The sequence below is a fragment of the Anticarsia gemmatalis genome, chromosome 22, assembly GCF_050436995.1.
Source record: "Anticarsia gemmatalis isolate Benzon Research Colony breed Stoneville strain chromosome 22, ilAntGemm2 primary, whole genome shotgun sequence".
In the NCBI taxonomy this organism is placed as follows: Eukaryota; Metazoa; Arthropoda; class Insecta; order Lepidoptera; family Erebidae; genus Anticarsia; species Anticarsia gemmatalis.
This window is the reverse complement of record NC_134766.1, coordinates 7,089,708-7,104,676: the sequence shown is the minus strand read 5'-3', so window position 1 is coordinate 7,104,676 and position 14,969 is coordinate 7,089,708. Positions and strand designations below refer to the sequence as shown.

The window sequence follows — 14,969 nt, the reverse complement described above, 5'->3', positions numbered from 1 at the left end:
CGTGCCTGGTAGTCAAGACATATCATATTTATGATATTCATATTTTATTTATTAAACGTATCTTAAGCATTTTGGAAATATATATTACCAACAGAGCCATAGCCAGAGAGTAATAGCCGAGTTGTTTATGTTGGTACCTTCCACGCAAGTGGTTGACGGTTCGAACCCGAGGTAACACACCGCTGACTTTTCGAAGTTGCGTGTCTTAGAAATAATTATCACTTGATTAACAGTGAAAGAAAACATCGTGACAAATACTTGCCTATGAGTTGTTTAGAGCAGTTCTTGAAGGTATGCTAAGTCCCCAACCTGCACTTGGCCAGCGTGGCGGACTCAACACCTAAACCCTCCCTGATTACTAGAGGAGACCCTCACCGAGCGATAGGACATTAATGGGCTAACTTTATTTTAATTTACCAGCACATTCTTTAGCTATTTCGGGTAACCAATGTTTGCGATGCCTGAAAAAGGCTACTAAAGTTGTTTTTACCCTAATATAAGATCCTTTTGTAATAACTTAGTAAGCAATAAACGATTTGAATTTGAACCTAAGTTTCACTCTTCCGCAATTATCTTCACTACCGAATTAAACCAGATCTATTTCAATGCAACAAGATAAGCATGTCAGAGCCTATTTAAATGAGTGAAAAACAATCCGTTATCAGTTTGAAGCCTTCGCATATTCTCGTGCCTGTGTTATCACTGCATTTAGTATTGTGACACGAATAATTAATAACTTAATAGCATTAGACTATTTATGGCTGTTGTATGTGGAAAGTGATAGGGTTAAAATAAAAAGGAAAATTTTCAGGTGATTCTACAGTGGGGAAATTGAGACAGTGATTTTTTTATTAAGGTAAGTAAATGCGTATTAGTAAACTATTTTTGTGACTAGATATGTTTTTTAATATTTTTTATGTAATTCTGTGTAAAATGCTTTTCATTCCAATTCAATGTAGATCTCATTATATGTTTAAATATTGCTAAAAATGCATAAGTTTCAATACAGAATTGCATTAATTCCATTTTGCAAAATTTTATTTTGGTAAGAACACTATAATTCTTCGATAAGAGAGTTGTTCGAAATGAACGCTTTTACATTAATCTATGAGTCTTAAAAGAAATATCATCAAATAAAGATAGTAACCCCTCATAGTTTCCTAAATCATTTGACGAGTTCTATTTCTACAGGAAAACAAATTAAATCGTCTAATGATATCGAGGTATACGCAGCTTTTTCGTAAATTCAGAACTCTGAGAGCTAAGGTCCTCTTTAATATAGAAAGTCCTTCCCTTTAGGATAAACTATGACGGTTACCCTAAACCAGAAGACTACAGGCTGCTTCCGGCGGGGTGCATAGCAAAACTGTTAAGTTTTGCCCTGCCCCCCAACGTCTAGAGTAGCGAAGGAGGGGGTGACACTAAGGGTCAGGAATGTTCGAAGTGTCAGCCAGGTATTAACTGGCAACCCCACCCCTAAGATAAGATAAGAAGCTATAAATTAGATTCGTAGTTTAGACGAGAATATATTACAGACATCATAGGTAGTGTAATTTTTTGGGAACCCTAGGGAGTCTAGAGAATTCTAGGCAAGATGATATATTAATTAACTGAAATTAGAGCAATGACCTATGACAGAAAAATAATTCATACTCAAGTAGGTACTGCGAACGACCAATTAATCACGCCTAATGACTTCCATTTGTTTAATCATATTAATTAACACAAATACATACAAGTGCGTAAAACATTGTTTAGTAGGTAAATATTATTCGACTGTTTTATTCAAAACATGTTGTATATTTATTATTTTTTTATTTCATTTTATTTTAAATAAGAAAGTATAATGTAAATTGGTTGTTAGTAAGGTTAGTACAAATTTCCCCTTGCGCAATAGCGACGCAAATATTTTTCAATAATTTGCAATTCATCATCATTAGCATAGCCTTTCTTCCAAACTATGTTGGAGTCGGCTTCCATTTTCACCGTTTGCAGCTGAATATCAGCATTTTACATGGAGCGACTGTCTATCTGACCTCCCCAACCCAGTTACCTGGGTTATGACACGGTACCCCTTTCTATAATTTGCAATTATTGTCTGATCCTATCATTGTCTGATACTATATCAGTATTGTCTGATACTGATACTATAACAGTTTAGTCTACAATCTAAAGTCCAAATGTCGCCGACCGATCCACAAAAAAATATGGAAGTTCTTTAAGCAAATTAAGTAAAGTCTTTTGAGAGGATGTTGATAATGAGACTCTATTCACCTATTAAACGTTGAGTAAGCTCGGAGTATTTCTTTCCACTGACAAACGGTAGACTACCTGTTGTTTTACCTTTATTTTTATTGGACTATTAAAATAACTCCGTGCTTTCTCCACGTTATTATAAAGGCGATAAAACAATAGGACAGGAGATATTACGAAACATGTTTACGGAAATTTTAGATACATATTACACGTGGCTTTCTGTCTATCTATACTGTACTTAATAAAGGGATGAATATAAAGAACAACGTGCGGTTTGACGCAGAACATGCAAATGGTGTGTATTCCATCATGATTTGTACAAGTGTTTCAAATTGTTATGTTAATTGTGACATAAATACTTTCTGCCATTCACTGCCACTGGTGAGGACATGTGGAGTGCTATCGACGGCATCCTGTGCGAATAAACTGCCTAGAAATGGATTAATTATGGCAATTTTTTAAATTTTTCGTAATCGTGTTCTGTGTGTCCTTTCCGAGCATTTATTTAACAACGTAGAATATTTTGAAATATCAATGATAAATGTAAATTTATTAACTTTTCTATAACGATAAAGGTAAGAATGATCTGGAAGTAATACATTTGTTATAGGATATGGAAATGTTGCAAGTAAAATTTTACGTATTGTTGATTTCGGCATTCCGGAAGCAGCCAAAAAACGTACAGCGCTGATTTTTGTAATAGTCGTCTATGGAAGTTCATCTATGGAAAATTTTAGAATCTTTCGTAGGCAAATTGTTCGTAAATAAAAGGGATTTGTAAAGTGCTTAAGATTATCAATAAAAATAGCCCTCATTGCTTTACGCCCCCATCTCTATTCGTACAACAAGTCTTTTTTAAACCACCATTGAACTTAAAGTATGGAAGGTTTTTACTAATTATTCTTGTTTACAGTTATTATAAATAAATGTTTATTTCAGATGGATATTATATGGGCAGGGTTACTTTTGTTCGTAGCTGCAGCCTTAGCACAGGATTCCGATTGTGACTTTTATCAGAAAGTGAGTATCATTATTTTTTTTTATGGCAAAATTCCGACGGAAAGTTTTTTTTCTTTTGTGTACAGTTTCTAGGCGCAGTAAAGTAATTCCAGTTAATCCTATAAATATCGTTGTACTCTTTACCACAAAAAAAAAAAGAAAATTATTAATTCGGGTCTATCGGCAAATTGAACATTTTCCGAATTTCTTGAAGTCCAAGTAACGCTTTTCAGAAACTAATTAAAAAAATACGGTAGTCGTTGCAATTGCAATTCCCAACATTGAATTAGCCCAAGTAATAAAAGATTTCCTAGTGCTCAAATTCTCGATCGAAACACTCATGTTTTTTCACACATTTTAATCAAAATATATTTGAAGTTGGCGTCAATATTATGTAATAAATGTACCTCTTTTGAGTGCAAAAGTATTATATTCTCATTAATATTTCAGGTAGCGGCGACGGACCAGTTCACTATAAGACAGCCGAATTATCCTGGTAAATACAAGGGCGGGTTACAATGTAGATGGGTAGCCGACTGTCCTTCCGGCTACAACTGTCGCCTAGATTGTCCCTTCATTGACATGCCAGCGGTGAGAGTATATTCTTATTATGTTAATATGTTTGTTTATTCTTCTTTTATTTTAAAATGGCTTAGCCAATTTGTGAGTTTGGTACGATGATAAGCATATCGGAGAACGACATAGAATATTGTCAGCAAAAAGAAAAAACCGAAATGTTCTCGGCGGTAGCATCTACGACTGTTGATCACGAAGATTTCTGAGTATGGAAAAGTGATGTTTTTGTTTTTTTTTTTAATTTTCCAGTAATGTATCTACATATACTAATATTATAAAGCTGAAGAGCTTGTTTGTTTGTTTGTTTGTTTGAACCCGCTAATCTCAGGAATAAATCCGGAATCAGGCCAGTAGCCTGATTTAAAAGAATATTTCAGTGTTAGATAGCCCATTTATCGAGGAAGGCTATAAAGGCTATATATATCATCACGCTACGACCAATAGGAGCAGAGTACCAGTGAAAATGTTACAAAAACGATGAAAAATTTCGCCCATTCTCTAATGTGACGCAAGCGAATTTGCGCGCGGCAGCTATTTTCAGTATAACCTGGTAATATCACAATATCAAAATATCACATAATAAGAAGCTGACATTAAAAATGGTGAAAAGCGGTTATAAATACATATTTCGTACACCTCGGCCTACACCTTCGGATGCACAAGCGTGATGATTGAAAAAATTAATAAAACGCCTACTTATATAATATTCATTAGCATTATTCTCGGACTGATTTAATCCACCAGCCTCACGTGGCCAACATGGTGGATTCAAGGTCTGACCTGCAGTTCACTGAGACAGTAATGGGTTAAATTTATTGATGTATTTCAGTCGGCATCATGCATGAACGACAGACTCCTAATATCAAAGACCGGAGACCTGCTGCTGACGGGTGCTGACACCTACTGTGGACGAGGCTCGCTCTCTGCTGTGTCTACTGGACAAAGAATCAGTATTGGTAAGTACTTGGGTTAATTATTCCAATTAAATCTACACAAATGGTCTAAGTAATTTTAAAATGCGTCAAGGGTTCGAATCCAAAGTATGGCTCACACACATATTCGGTTCGGCATTAATCGGCCTTGCCGGACGGCAAAACCGAATATGTGAGTGTGTGACAAAAATGCCGCTCGACATCGCCGCGCTTGATTATTCCATACGAATTTTGATGATCGAACTGGAAGGGAATACCCGATCAGCACAAGCTGACCCCGGATTCTGGGTACATTTAGTGGTAGTTTATTTTATTCAATAGCGTTTTTTTTATATGGGTTTAAACGTTTAATAACGCTAAATGGTTTTTCAGAAACCGAGGGTAAGTGCAGTTGCAGCTTCAATTCGGTTTTGTTGTTCGATGAATATTGCCGAACCGAACGTGCCGATCGGATTATGTGTGAAGCAAGCCTAACACACTAATGACCTATGCCCAGTTTCTGAGGCACATTTAGCGACAGTTTATCTATTCAAACTGTCATTCTTATATGAGCTTAAACGTTATTAAATAGATAAACTACCGTTAACTGTACCTCAGAAACCAGGGGTTAGATATTTTGTATGTACGCTGTGTCTTTGAGATAATTGTATTATAACTTGTTGCCACAATTAAAGCAATCAGACAAATATAAAAGGTGTTAATTTGCAGGTCTGATCACAAGTAAAAGCACTTCGGGCGGCGAGTTTCGGTGTGACTTAACAGCGCAGCCTGCCACGCCTAATAAGAACTGTGTATGCGGAGTGAGACGACAGGTATGTTTATACAACTTTATATAATAGTAAGAAGACTAAAAAGGAACATATTTTTCTAAAGTTTTTCTAAAAAAGACAACTCCCGCACTAAGAATTGCTCTTATGTCGCGGGGACTTTTACAAACATACAAACAACGAACACAAAGCACAACCAGACCCGAAACAATTATTTGTGGATCGCACAATTAATGTCGCGAGGACTTTAGAGTATTTAATGACCATTCTTTGCTAAATGACTTTTACTTTAATGATGTTATTTGTGATCTTTAGTGATCGACAGCAATGCATTAGATGAAATTCGGCATTTACAAGTAGTGTTATCACACCATAGCTTAAGTAAATTTATCTGATTCTATGGTAGTAGTTTATGTGACTGCTGATCATTTCGATTTCGTCGCAGGTTCGATTCCCGAGTCGGGCCAGGTATTATTTTTCCGATTTATCTCGGAATGTTTTCAATAATAGCCTGAAGTTAAGTATTGTTCCCGGTATATGGCAATAGGCTCGTCCTCCATAACATAAAACTAGCATTTCTTAACAGCGAAATTCGAGTATACTTAAAACAACCGCGATTATTATACCTTATTTCAGAATCGTATCGTAAACGGGGTGGAAACAGGCATCAACGAGTTCCCAATGATGGTAGGTCTGGCCGACGTGGGCCGGTCTAAGATCAAGTGCGGCGCGACCATCATATCTGAGGACTACGTGGTCACTGCCGCGCACTGCGTCATGAATGAGAATTTGAAATCTTTAGCAGTTATCGTCGGAGAACATGATGTTACTACTGGTAAGCTTTGAACATTTATTCTTGTTACTAGCTGACCCGCGCAACTTCGCTAGGGTCACATGAGAGAGAATGGGTCAAAATTTTCCCCGTTTTTGTAACATTTTTTATTGCTACTCTGCTCCTTTTGGTCGTAGCGTGATGATATATAGCCTATAGGCTATATATACTACGACCCTCGATTCTCAATACGACCCTGCCTTCCTCGATAAATGGACTATCTTAAACTGAAAGAATTTATGAAATCGGACCAGTAGTTCCTGAGATAAGCGCGTTCAAACAAACAAACCAACTCTTCAGCTTTATAATATTAGTATATATAAGTGTAACTTAGTAGAGAGCCTTGTATGCAGGGTTCGTTACACGTGAAGGTTTAAAAAAAATTGCTCAAGTCGTCCGAAGGCCTTTGACGTGGCTTAACGACTGTTATATTAATTGGCAACTACCTATACTTTTTACGTGCCCTGCGAAGCACGGAGAAGTTTAAATACCACTATGCGGTCACCCATCTTTGGAATGAGCGCTTTAAGATTTGTTACTTTGTTTTGATCAATCAGATTGTGTACCGATCGGTGAGCGCAACTAGCTATGTGCTTTAGAACATGAGTGACCCACAGTTTTATCTAGCTGACGGTGGCCTTTATGATACAAGTTCTTTATTTTGGAAATACCTAGAGATATTAATTATAATCTAAGTAAATCGTGCATCCCCTGACCCATTCAGGCTCGTTACTGAGTTGTTGAGGAGCTCGTGGCTTAGTTTACAACAGCCGCGCGGATCGATCTCTGAGGTTAAGCAACGCTTACCGAGATTGATTAGTGGATGGGTGACCATCTTATACATATCGAGTTCCTCCGTGTTTCGGAAGGCACGTTAAATTGTGGGTCCCGGCTGTCATTTTCGAAGATCTTTGACAGTCGTTAACAGTAGTCAGAAACTTGAAAGTCTGACAGCCAGTCTTACCGAAGGGTACCGTGTTATCCCAGGTAACTGGGTTGTGGAGGTCTGATAGGCAGTCGCTCCATGTAAAACACTAGTATTCAGCTGCATCCGGTGAGACTGGAAGCCGACTCCAACATAGCTTGGAAAAAAGGCTAAGCTGATAATAAATAAAAAATAATATACATATATATATGTATACAACAATTAGAGACATTTTTTATTTCAGGTAATGAGACCTCAGCGGCAAAAGGTTATGCCATAGCCCAATACATAATACACCCAGGTTATACAACGTAAGTAACTTCCTAATGTTTTCTTAACGTTCTATGGTACAGTCGAGTTCTATAATATGTGACCGTGTTGATGAATCAAAAATATATAGGCAATATTAAGTTTCATAAAAATCTAAACAGTTTTGCCTTGTAATAAAATGTTTACATTCTGTAACATCCTAAATATATGTTACTACTAACTAAATAATATCAATAATATTGCTACAGACAATGACTCAAAGTATTGTGTTTAGATTTTTATGAACCTTAATATTGCCTATATATTTTTGATTCATCAACACCGTCACATATTATAGAACTCGACTGTACATTTGGCAATATATTGCCGGGGTTAAAAGCAAATAAACAAACCATATAAACTTTATTTCGCATTTATAAAAATAATATAAAGGACATTAATAATGTATATGATTCTAAGTTAACTTTTCTATCATGAATCAACTTAGATAAAAGTCGGCAGGTGAGGTAATTATTTCCAGCACAAAATATACACAGATCTTTCGCTAAATCGTAATTTTGTTTCTTCCAGTTCTAATTACGACAACGACATAGCATTAATAAAAGTGGCGACACCTATTCAGTTCAATGACCGAGTCAGCCCAGTCTGCTTACCCTTCAAGTTCAGAAGTTACAGCTTTGCCGGCAAAAATGTTACCATTCTTGGTAAGCACTTCTATGGATATACTTATAACTATTATTTAACTGCACGTTTGGCGCAGTGGTTTAAGCGGTCACCTCGCCGCAACAACCGTAGCGCCGCGTGTGGTGGGTTCGAATCCCACCCGGGACAAATCTTTGTGTGATGAGCACGAGTATTTGTTCTGAGCCTGGTTGTCAATTTATCTATATAAGTATGTATTTAGAAGTATATATGTATGTTTATCAGTTATTTGGTTACCATAATACAAGCTCTGCTTAGTTTGGAATCAAATGACCGTGTGTGAGTTGTAAAAAAAAAAAAAAAAATTTAAAGGCTATTATACTGTTAAAAATTTATTTGGACGATAAGCTTGGGACTGTTATGCTTCTCCACGTCTGTTTAAAAAATTCAAAAGTACGATGTTTTACTGCGTCTTATCCATACGATCCCGCTTAACTTTTTTTATTATTAGTACCTACTATCTTTTTAAAATTTGTGACTGTTTTTTTATTAACTGCACACAGTAAATCATTAATACAATTTTAATAAATATATTGAAATTTTAAATAGGAAAGTTACTTCGAGATTAGTAAGCCTTCATAAAAAAAACAGTTGTCGAAGAGAACCCATTACTTTCTTTGAAGTTGGTTATTTAGCACAAAGTTTAAATGCTGTCAGGTTGGGGTACATTGGAACCTGGTGGTCCTGATTCCAAGGTGCTGAGGAAAGTGGACGTGGGCGTCATGAGTCAGACGCAGTGTCGTTACCAAGTGCCGACACTCACTGACAGGCAGATCTGCACTTTTACCAGAGGGAAGGACTCTTGCCAGGTGAGGTCTATTTAGTTTTGAGTACTACGATGGATCTAGGAGCGTAGACGCCAGACGGTATTTATGGGGTAGTTAATTAAGGCAGACGCCACGACACTACCACTGCGCTAGAAGTCGTTGGTTTCCTTTTGACACCCTTTGTGGCGTAGTGGATTAGTTAGTCGCCACGTCGCAACCATTGCTTCCGAAAGTCGTAGGTTCTATTTCCACCCGGATTTTTTTTCTGCCGTTTTACTTTGTTTCATTTGCTTTTATGATTCAAAAAGTGTTTGCTATATAAAGAATAATTCTGGAGACAGTCTTGGTATTTGACTGTGTCGGAAAAAAATAAGCTTGTTTACTTACCACATACACAATTAAATTTATATCTCATGCTTAATCTATGTTTTATGAAAATTATTCATTTGATCTCGGTAAAAATACTCAAAAGATTTTATTACAAAAGAGATTTTTTTGCTGTTTCATAAACAGTGTAAACACCGCAGTCATTTTCTAATAGCCTGTTAATTATTCTCTATTATTACATCTCAGGATGACTCGGGAGGTCCGCTCCTCTACACGGACCCTGATACTGGGCTACTCCACCTGGCAGCGTTGGTCAGCTACGGCCTGGACTTCTGCGCATCAGCACTGTCTCCAGCCGTCAATACTCGCATCACTTCGCATCTGGACTGGATAGTAGCTAACACTAAAGGGAATTACTGTTATAAGTAGCACTTGGCAAGAAAACGAATCGTTTATGAGTAATTTAATAAATTATTTATTGTTTTATGGTTTTTGTTTTATTGGAGATAATGTCTGTATATAAAAAATATTAAAATTAATGTTATAATCCTGAGTTAATAATGATACGTATCTTTTGGTTGAAAATAGGAAAACCAAAATGATGAATCCTTTACTACAAAAGTTGATATACAGTACCTCGATTCTGTACCACTATTGACTACCGACAACCGGCTAGCTATCGAAATTTTGACATATAGAATGTACTGCCAAAATGTTTTCTACGCCACCCGTCAGAGGCGCTGATCAGATTTTCATATAAAATTTCTCGATGACAGGTCGGTTGTCGGTAGTCGATAGTAATAGAGAATTGAGCTACAGAGCTTAGCATGCAAAGTTCGAAAGTTAACAATTCTTCTTCTTTTTATTCTAGCTCTTCATGTAACTTCGCAGTTTATCGGTATAAGCATAAGTGACAGTACAAACTTATGAAGTAACGATATTTCTTTTGTACATTTAATTGTTATTTATCAATTTTTTCATATATTTCCTATTACAGTTACTGTTTTACAGCTTCATATTATGTTATCGCATGAATTTTATTAGCTAAAATTTCAATAACGAATATTTAAATCGCGTAACACTCCGCTTTTATATCCAGTTAAATCAGAGTGACATCAGTCTATCTTGAATACATTTTGTTATTCACCAAATTTCATAAAAGCCATTGTCTCATTTCACCAATTGATTACTAGCTAACTACGATTCATGACATAATCTATTGTGGTTTTCAATAGCCAAATGAAGAATCAAAATTTAGACAATGCCGTAATTTTAAGCCTAATTGTAAACACATAACGTATTTAAGGTATAAACAACAGTCATTAGATTTATTCGATTCGTAATCGTGATCGGGAACACACTCAGAGGAGAAATTATTTTCTCTTAAATTTTGATTTGGAAAAGATATTAGAAATATTATTAATGATTATACTTTGAGTCTGGAGGTACATTGGGGATTCTTCAATCGAAAAGGGATTTATTTTCGGATATTTCTGCATTATTTCGGATTGCAATCATGCTTCGTGTTCATATTTTGAGCTGCAGAAACTGCAGGTAAGTAGTTTTCATTAAATCTTTGGAGCTAGCAAACCTGATATTGATATATTTAACCAATTTTTACTTGGAAGAAATGTAGGAGCAATTATTTTCCTAAACTGTTGTTTTTTTTTTTATTTTCGGTATTGATTAAAATATAATATATTATGGAAGTGTAGGCCCTGACTGTTGTAGCAAAATTAACTTAACAGCGATTGACTTTAAGCTGTAATTGTGAATTAGAAGTTTCGTTTTGCATATAATTCGAAGCAACGTCAAGTTGCCCCAACCCTGCCCTTTCATTCCATTAGAAGAAAAACGTTAGTATTTGAGAACCACAATACTAAAGGTACTTGAAATACGTCCTAATATGTGTTACTTTCAGGGTGATTCTTAGAATACTGGTCATCCTCGTGGCCGTGAACATTGCTTCAGCTCGGAGAATAGGACACAAGCATATTCAACGTCAGAAACCTAAATCTAGCATGCTTGGCAACTGTGATTCTTCGGAGACGGTGAGTGTAGTTTGCGGCTCTTGCAGTTAGTTATACAGTCTATGGTTAAGTGTGAAATAACCTAACCGATAGATAAGAACAACAACAAATGAATAAAAACATTAATCAGAATTCTAATTGAAAAGCTAACAGACACTTCTTCAGAATTGGCTGACTTGGCCGTCATAAGTCCTATAACGAAGTTCTAGAAAAGACGTGCCCAAAACTGTCGACGAAGACTTAATAATTAATATTAAAAAAATAAAAATGGCGGGCTCCGAATTTCTACCTGACCTTTCCCATGTTTTTACTCGGACGATGGAGTAATTTTTAACATTTTGAGTTGAATGGCAATAAAATTGTCTATTCTTTCAGGTGACTCCTGGCGAAATCATCACAATCAGGAACCCCGGCTGGCCTCAGATTTACTCCGCTGGTATCATGTGCCGCTGGAAGTTTGAGTGTCCAGGATCTACCTGCCATTTGCATTGTTCTGATGTTGGTTTGCCACAAGTAAGTGCTGACTGCCGGCTTTTACTCCCTATGAAGTTACAGAAAAGATACTGTTATCCTGTTCTAGGTTTTAGTTCACACTTTTGACTAGAAACTGATGAATATTTACACACAGCGCAGTTTTTTCTTTGGCGAGCGTGTGTCGCCTTTTTTCAAGACTGGTGGGGGAAACTGTTTCTTTCTGTCATAAATGGTGTTCTATATGTCTGCCGGAGTGACTTGGTTCTTTAGCCTATGAAAAAAAGATATTTCCTGGTAGTAAATTGTGATATGAGTGTTGGTTGACTTATTTTTTATTCTTTCAGTCAAAGAAATGTTTCGTGGACATGTTATTGGTGTCGGAGTCTGGTAGCACCGAACTTGACAACGCACAAATCTACTGTGGACGAACTGTTATTGATTCCAAGTCTGCTGGCCAAGCACTTACTTTGGGTAAGAAACTTAACAATATGGCCTCTTAGCCGTTCTTCGACTACGGTTTCTTAGAACAAAAAAATCAGTCTACTGCACAGTTTGTTTATTATATTTAAGGGTGCGCACGAGCGCGACATCACACGCAGGACCGACACCATGGAGAACTAAAACTTAAATTTTGACAGGGTCTTGCAAACTTTTTCTCATAAAATTCATTAATCCATTCAAAGAACGCCACTTGCTTTGATCTCTACAAATCTCCCTTGCTTCATTTACTCCTACCTTGTCGTATAAGACACTATCTTAAGTATCAGTTTTATTCAATTTTTCTTTTTCTTCTTCCAGCATTATCATCAAGTCCCAAGAGTCCCGGCGGAAGGTTTGTATGTACAGTAAGGACGGAGAGTGAGGATCGTCGACTGAACTTGGCTACAGAATACATCTTGGGTGAAACCAGCTCAGACACATCGGGATACACGTTTGAGTAGCTGCAGTTTGACAGCCGCGCTTAGCAATAATAATCACTATAAATAAGTTAATTTATAATTGTTATCGAGCAGATAACAATACTGTCCTACTGCATAGTAAAGGCTCTATTCATGCCTTCCACCTTTTTCTAATTTAAGCTTTTTGTTACCAATCTTTAGTATAAGACTACGACTCGTTTCGCTTCTGGACCTTCTAAGTTGCAATCGGGAACGCGATAGAAAAATAATAACATACATAATATCATAGCGGGTGACCGCGGGAGAGGTTAGCCATGCGGTTCACCGGTAAAGCTAACCACTCCCGCTAGTGCAACATTAATTCAACATTGCAACTTTTCACCTTAAAAAAATCGTTGTTAAGATACATAGATTTTATAACTCGATGAAGTGGAAGATGGACGGATGTGTTTACCGCTCTGCTAACACATGATTTATTTAAAAAACTAAATGAAGCATTATAATATTATTTCCCTCACTATATGTCACTGTGTTGCAAAAAGACGCAAGCGCCAACTAAAAGTGTTACTAGATTATAGGTTTAAAATAATTAGATTTTAAGATAAAATGTTACATTGTAATTGCTTGTCGCTTCAACTACTGTATCGTTAAGAAAAAAAAATCGTAAAAATTTCTTACACCTAAAGGTTACACAATTAAAAAAAAAAAACGTTTTTACATTATTGTTGATTTGAGGTTTTAGGTACCTACCGCAGTTGTTGAAGAAATAAGTGTTACTTAACATAAAAATAATATGTGATAATATAAATAATTAATGTTAAAAATAAGAACTACTTTACACATTATACACACCAATATTTATTTCATGTTTTAGTGAATAAAATCGATTAATAACGACAAATGATTTTTATTAAATCCTTCTTATTTTGAAACCATTACATTTAGATCCAAGCCTCTTCTTTCCTTTCTTATAAAATAAAAAATATTGCAAACGTATATGTATAATATCACGCCAGTTATACCTGGCAAGGGCAGAGGCGTGTAGATTAGACCTACATTACGCCATATTTAGAGTTAGTTCCTTTAATTGGGCCTATTTTTAACCCCCGACGCAAAAAGAGGGGTGTTACAAGTTTGACATATCTGTCTGTGTGTCTGTTTGTGTGTCTGTCTGTGGCATCATAATTCCCGAACGGATGCAGTAATTTCAATTTAGCGGCGACGTATTTTTTTAAATTATTCATACATTCTTAGGTACTTTAAGATTAAGCTTCTACAATTTTGATGGTGGCAGTAGAAGTGCTTCCCTTAGGTTAGTTAAGGTTAGGGGTTAATAGTAGAGTTAATATACATTATTTACTGTGTCAGAGCTAATCTGTTGGAAATTCAATGACTATTCGTTTTTGAGACATCATTAAAAATACTTACATTAACGATCCGGGCATAATCGTAGCGGTGCTGATTAAGTGATATTTCGCATTGAAGTGTTTTTAAAGTGATTAGTTATTTAAAGTGATCTTGCTAGCTCTTCTCATAATCTACCCTCTTTCCGAGCTAGTGGTAGATTTAGAAATTGTAACGACTTTCATAAGTGTCAATATTTGATCTTAATAAATAAATGATTTGATTTTGAAGTTATTTTATTCGATATTATTTAAACTGTACAAAACATACTCATTATATCTACATACTCATTATAAAATATCAGAAAAAGGTAATGGGAAGTGCGCCTTTCGTCGTAGTACTCTTCTGCATCGCTATCTACCGGGAAAGTTCCCGAAATGCTGGCAGCATTGTCATACTGTTTGGCAATGCTTAATCTACGAGTATGTGCTGAGTAATTTAAATGCTCTTCTTACACAAAACTACGAAAATCTCTGATACTCGACGATTTAGGTCTAAAATGGACACCCGCCCAACAAATCCAGACGCGGGACGAATATCAGCGACGCGAGTAGTTCGTACCTCAATTAATTTGTATGGTGGTACTCGCTTGAAGACTAAAATCGTTGAAAGTCTGAGATACTCCTAGATTCTTCCTTTTCTTGTCCATATCCCACATTACGTGGGGTCGGCGCAAGATGTTTTCTCTAAAAATCATTGACTGATATTTTAACCATCGGCTGCCTGACTGACGTCAACCTTCTTGTTTTGTAGTTACATTTATATATCACGCCTCTTTCTCACAGGGTTAAACCGAGACCAAAGAACGC

General features: G+C 36.2%; 2 protein-coding genes across 4 annotated transcripts; both read left to right on the top strand.

Moving 5' to 3' along the window:
- The first annotated feature begins 678 nt into the window (after positions 1-678).
- LOC142982832 (venom serine protease-like) lies at positions 679-9,839 on the top strand. Of its 3 annotated transcripts, none has more exons than XM_076129520.1 (10): positions 679-856; positions 3,196-3,276; positions 3,706-3,846; positions 4,661-4,787; positions 5,472-5,575; positions 6,167-6,365; positions 7,532-7,598; positions 8,128-8,261; positions 8,917-9,068; positions 9,600-9,839. In XM_076129520.1, the coding sequence occupies exons 2-10, from the start codon at positions 3,196-3,198 to the stop codon at positions 9,780-9,782; spliced, it is 1,188 nt and encodes a 395-aa protein (XP_075985635.1). In that variant the 5' UTR covers positions 679-856; the 3' UTR covers positions 9,783-9,839. The 3 variants fall into 3 exon arrangements, with proteins under 3 accessions (XP_075985635.1, XP_075985633.1, XP_075985634.1); XM_076129518.1 differs by lacking the exon at positions 679-856 and adding an exon at positions 2,425-2,551; XM_076129519.1 differs by lacking the exon at positions 679-856 and adding an exon at positions 2,619-2,831.
- A 726-nt stretch (positions 9,840-10,565) lies between these two features.
- On the top strand, positions 10,566-13,590 carry LOC142982833 (uncharacterized). Its single transcript, XM_076129521.1, has 5 exons — positions 10,566-10,907; positions 11,275-11,404; positions 11,759-11,896; positions 12,202-12,328; positions 12,656-13,590. The coding sequence occupies exons 1-5, from the start codon at positions 10,870-10,872 to the stop codon at positions 12,796-12,798; spliced, it is 576 nt and encodes a 191-aa protein (XP_075985636.1). The 5' UTR covers positions 10,566-10,869; the 3' UTR covers positions 12,799-13,590.
- The last annotated feature ends 1,379 nt before the right edge of the window (positions 13,591-14,969 follow it).

Bases quoted from the DNA above. Each gene is read 5' to 3' on its own strand.
- LOC142982832 (XM_076129518.1), top strand. The intron at 3,277-3,705 runs GTGAGTATCATT...TTAATATTTCAG, and splicing joins ATTGTGACTTTTATCAGAAA to GTAGCGGCGACGGACCAGTT. The intron at 4,788-5,471 runs GTAAGTACTTGG...GTTAATTTGCAG, and splicing joins TGGACAAAGAATCAGTATTG to GTCTGATCACAAGTAAAAGC.
- LOC142982833 (XM_076129521.1), top strand. From the start codon at position 10,870: ATGCTTCGTGTTCATATTTTGAGCTGCAGAAACTGCAG. The intron at 10,908-11,274 runs GTAAGTAGTTTT...TGTTACTTTCAG, and splicing joins TTGAGCTGCAGAAACTGCAG to GGTGATTCTTAGAATACTGG. The intron at 12,329-12,655 runs GTAAGAAACTTA...TTCTTCTTCCAG, and splicing joins TGGCCAAGCACTTACTTTGG to CATTATCATCAAGTCCCAAG.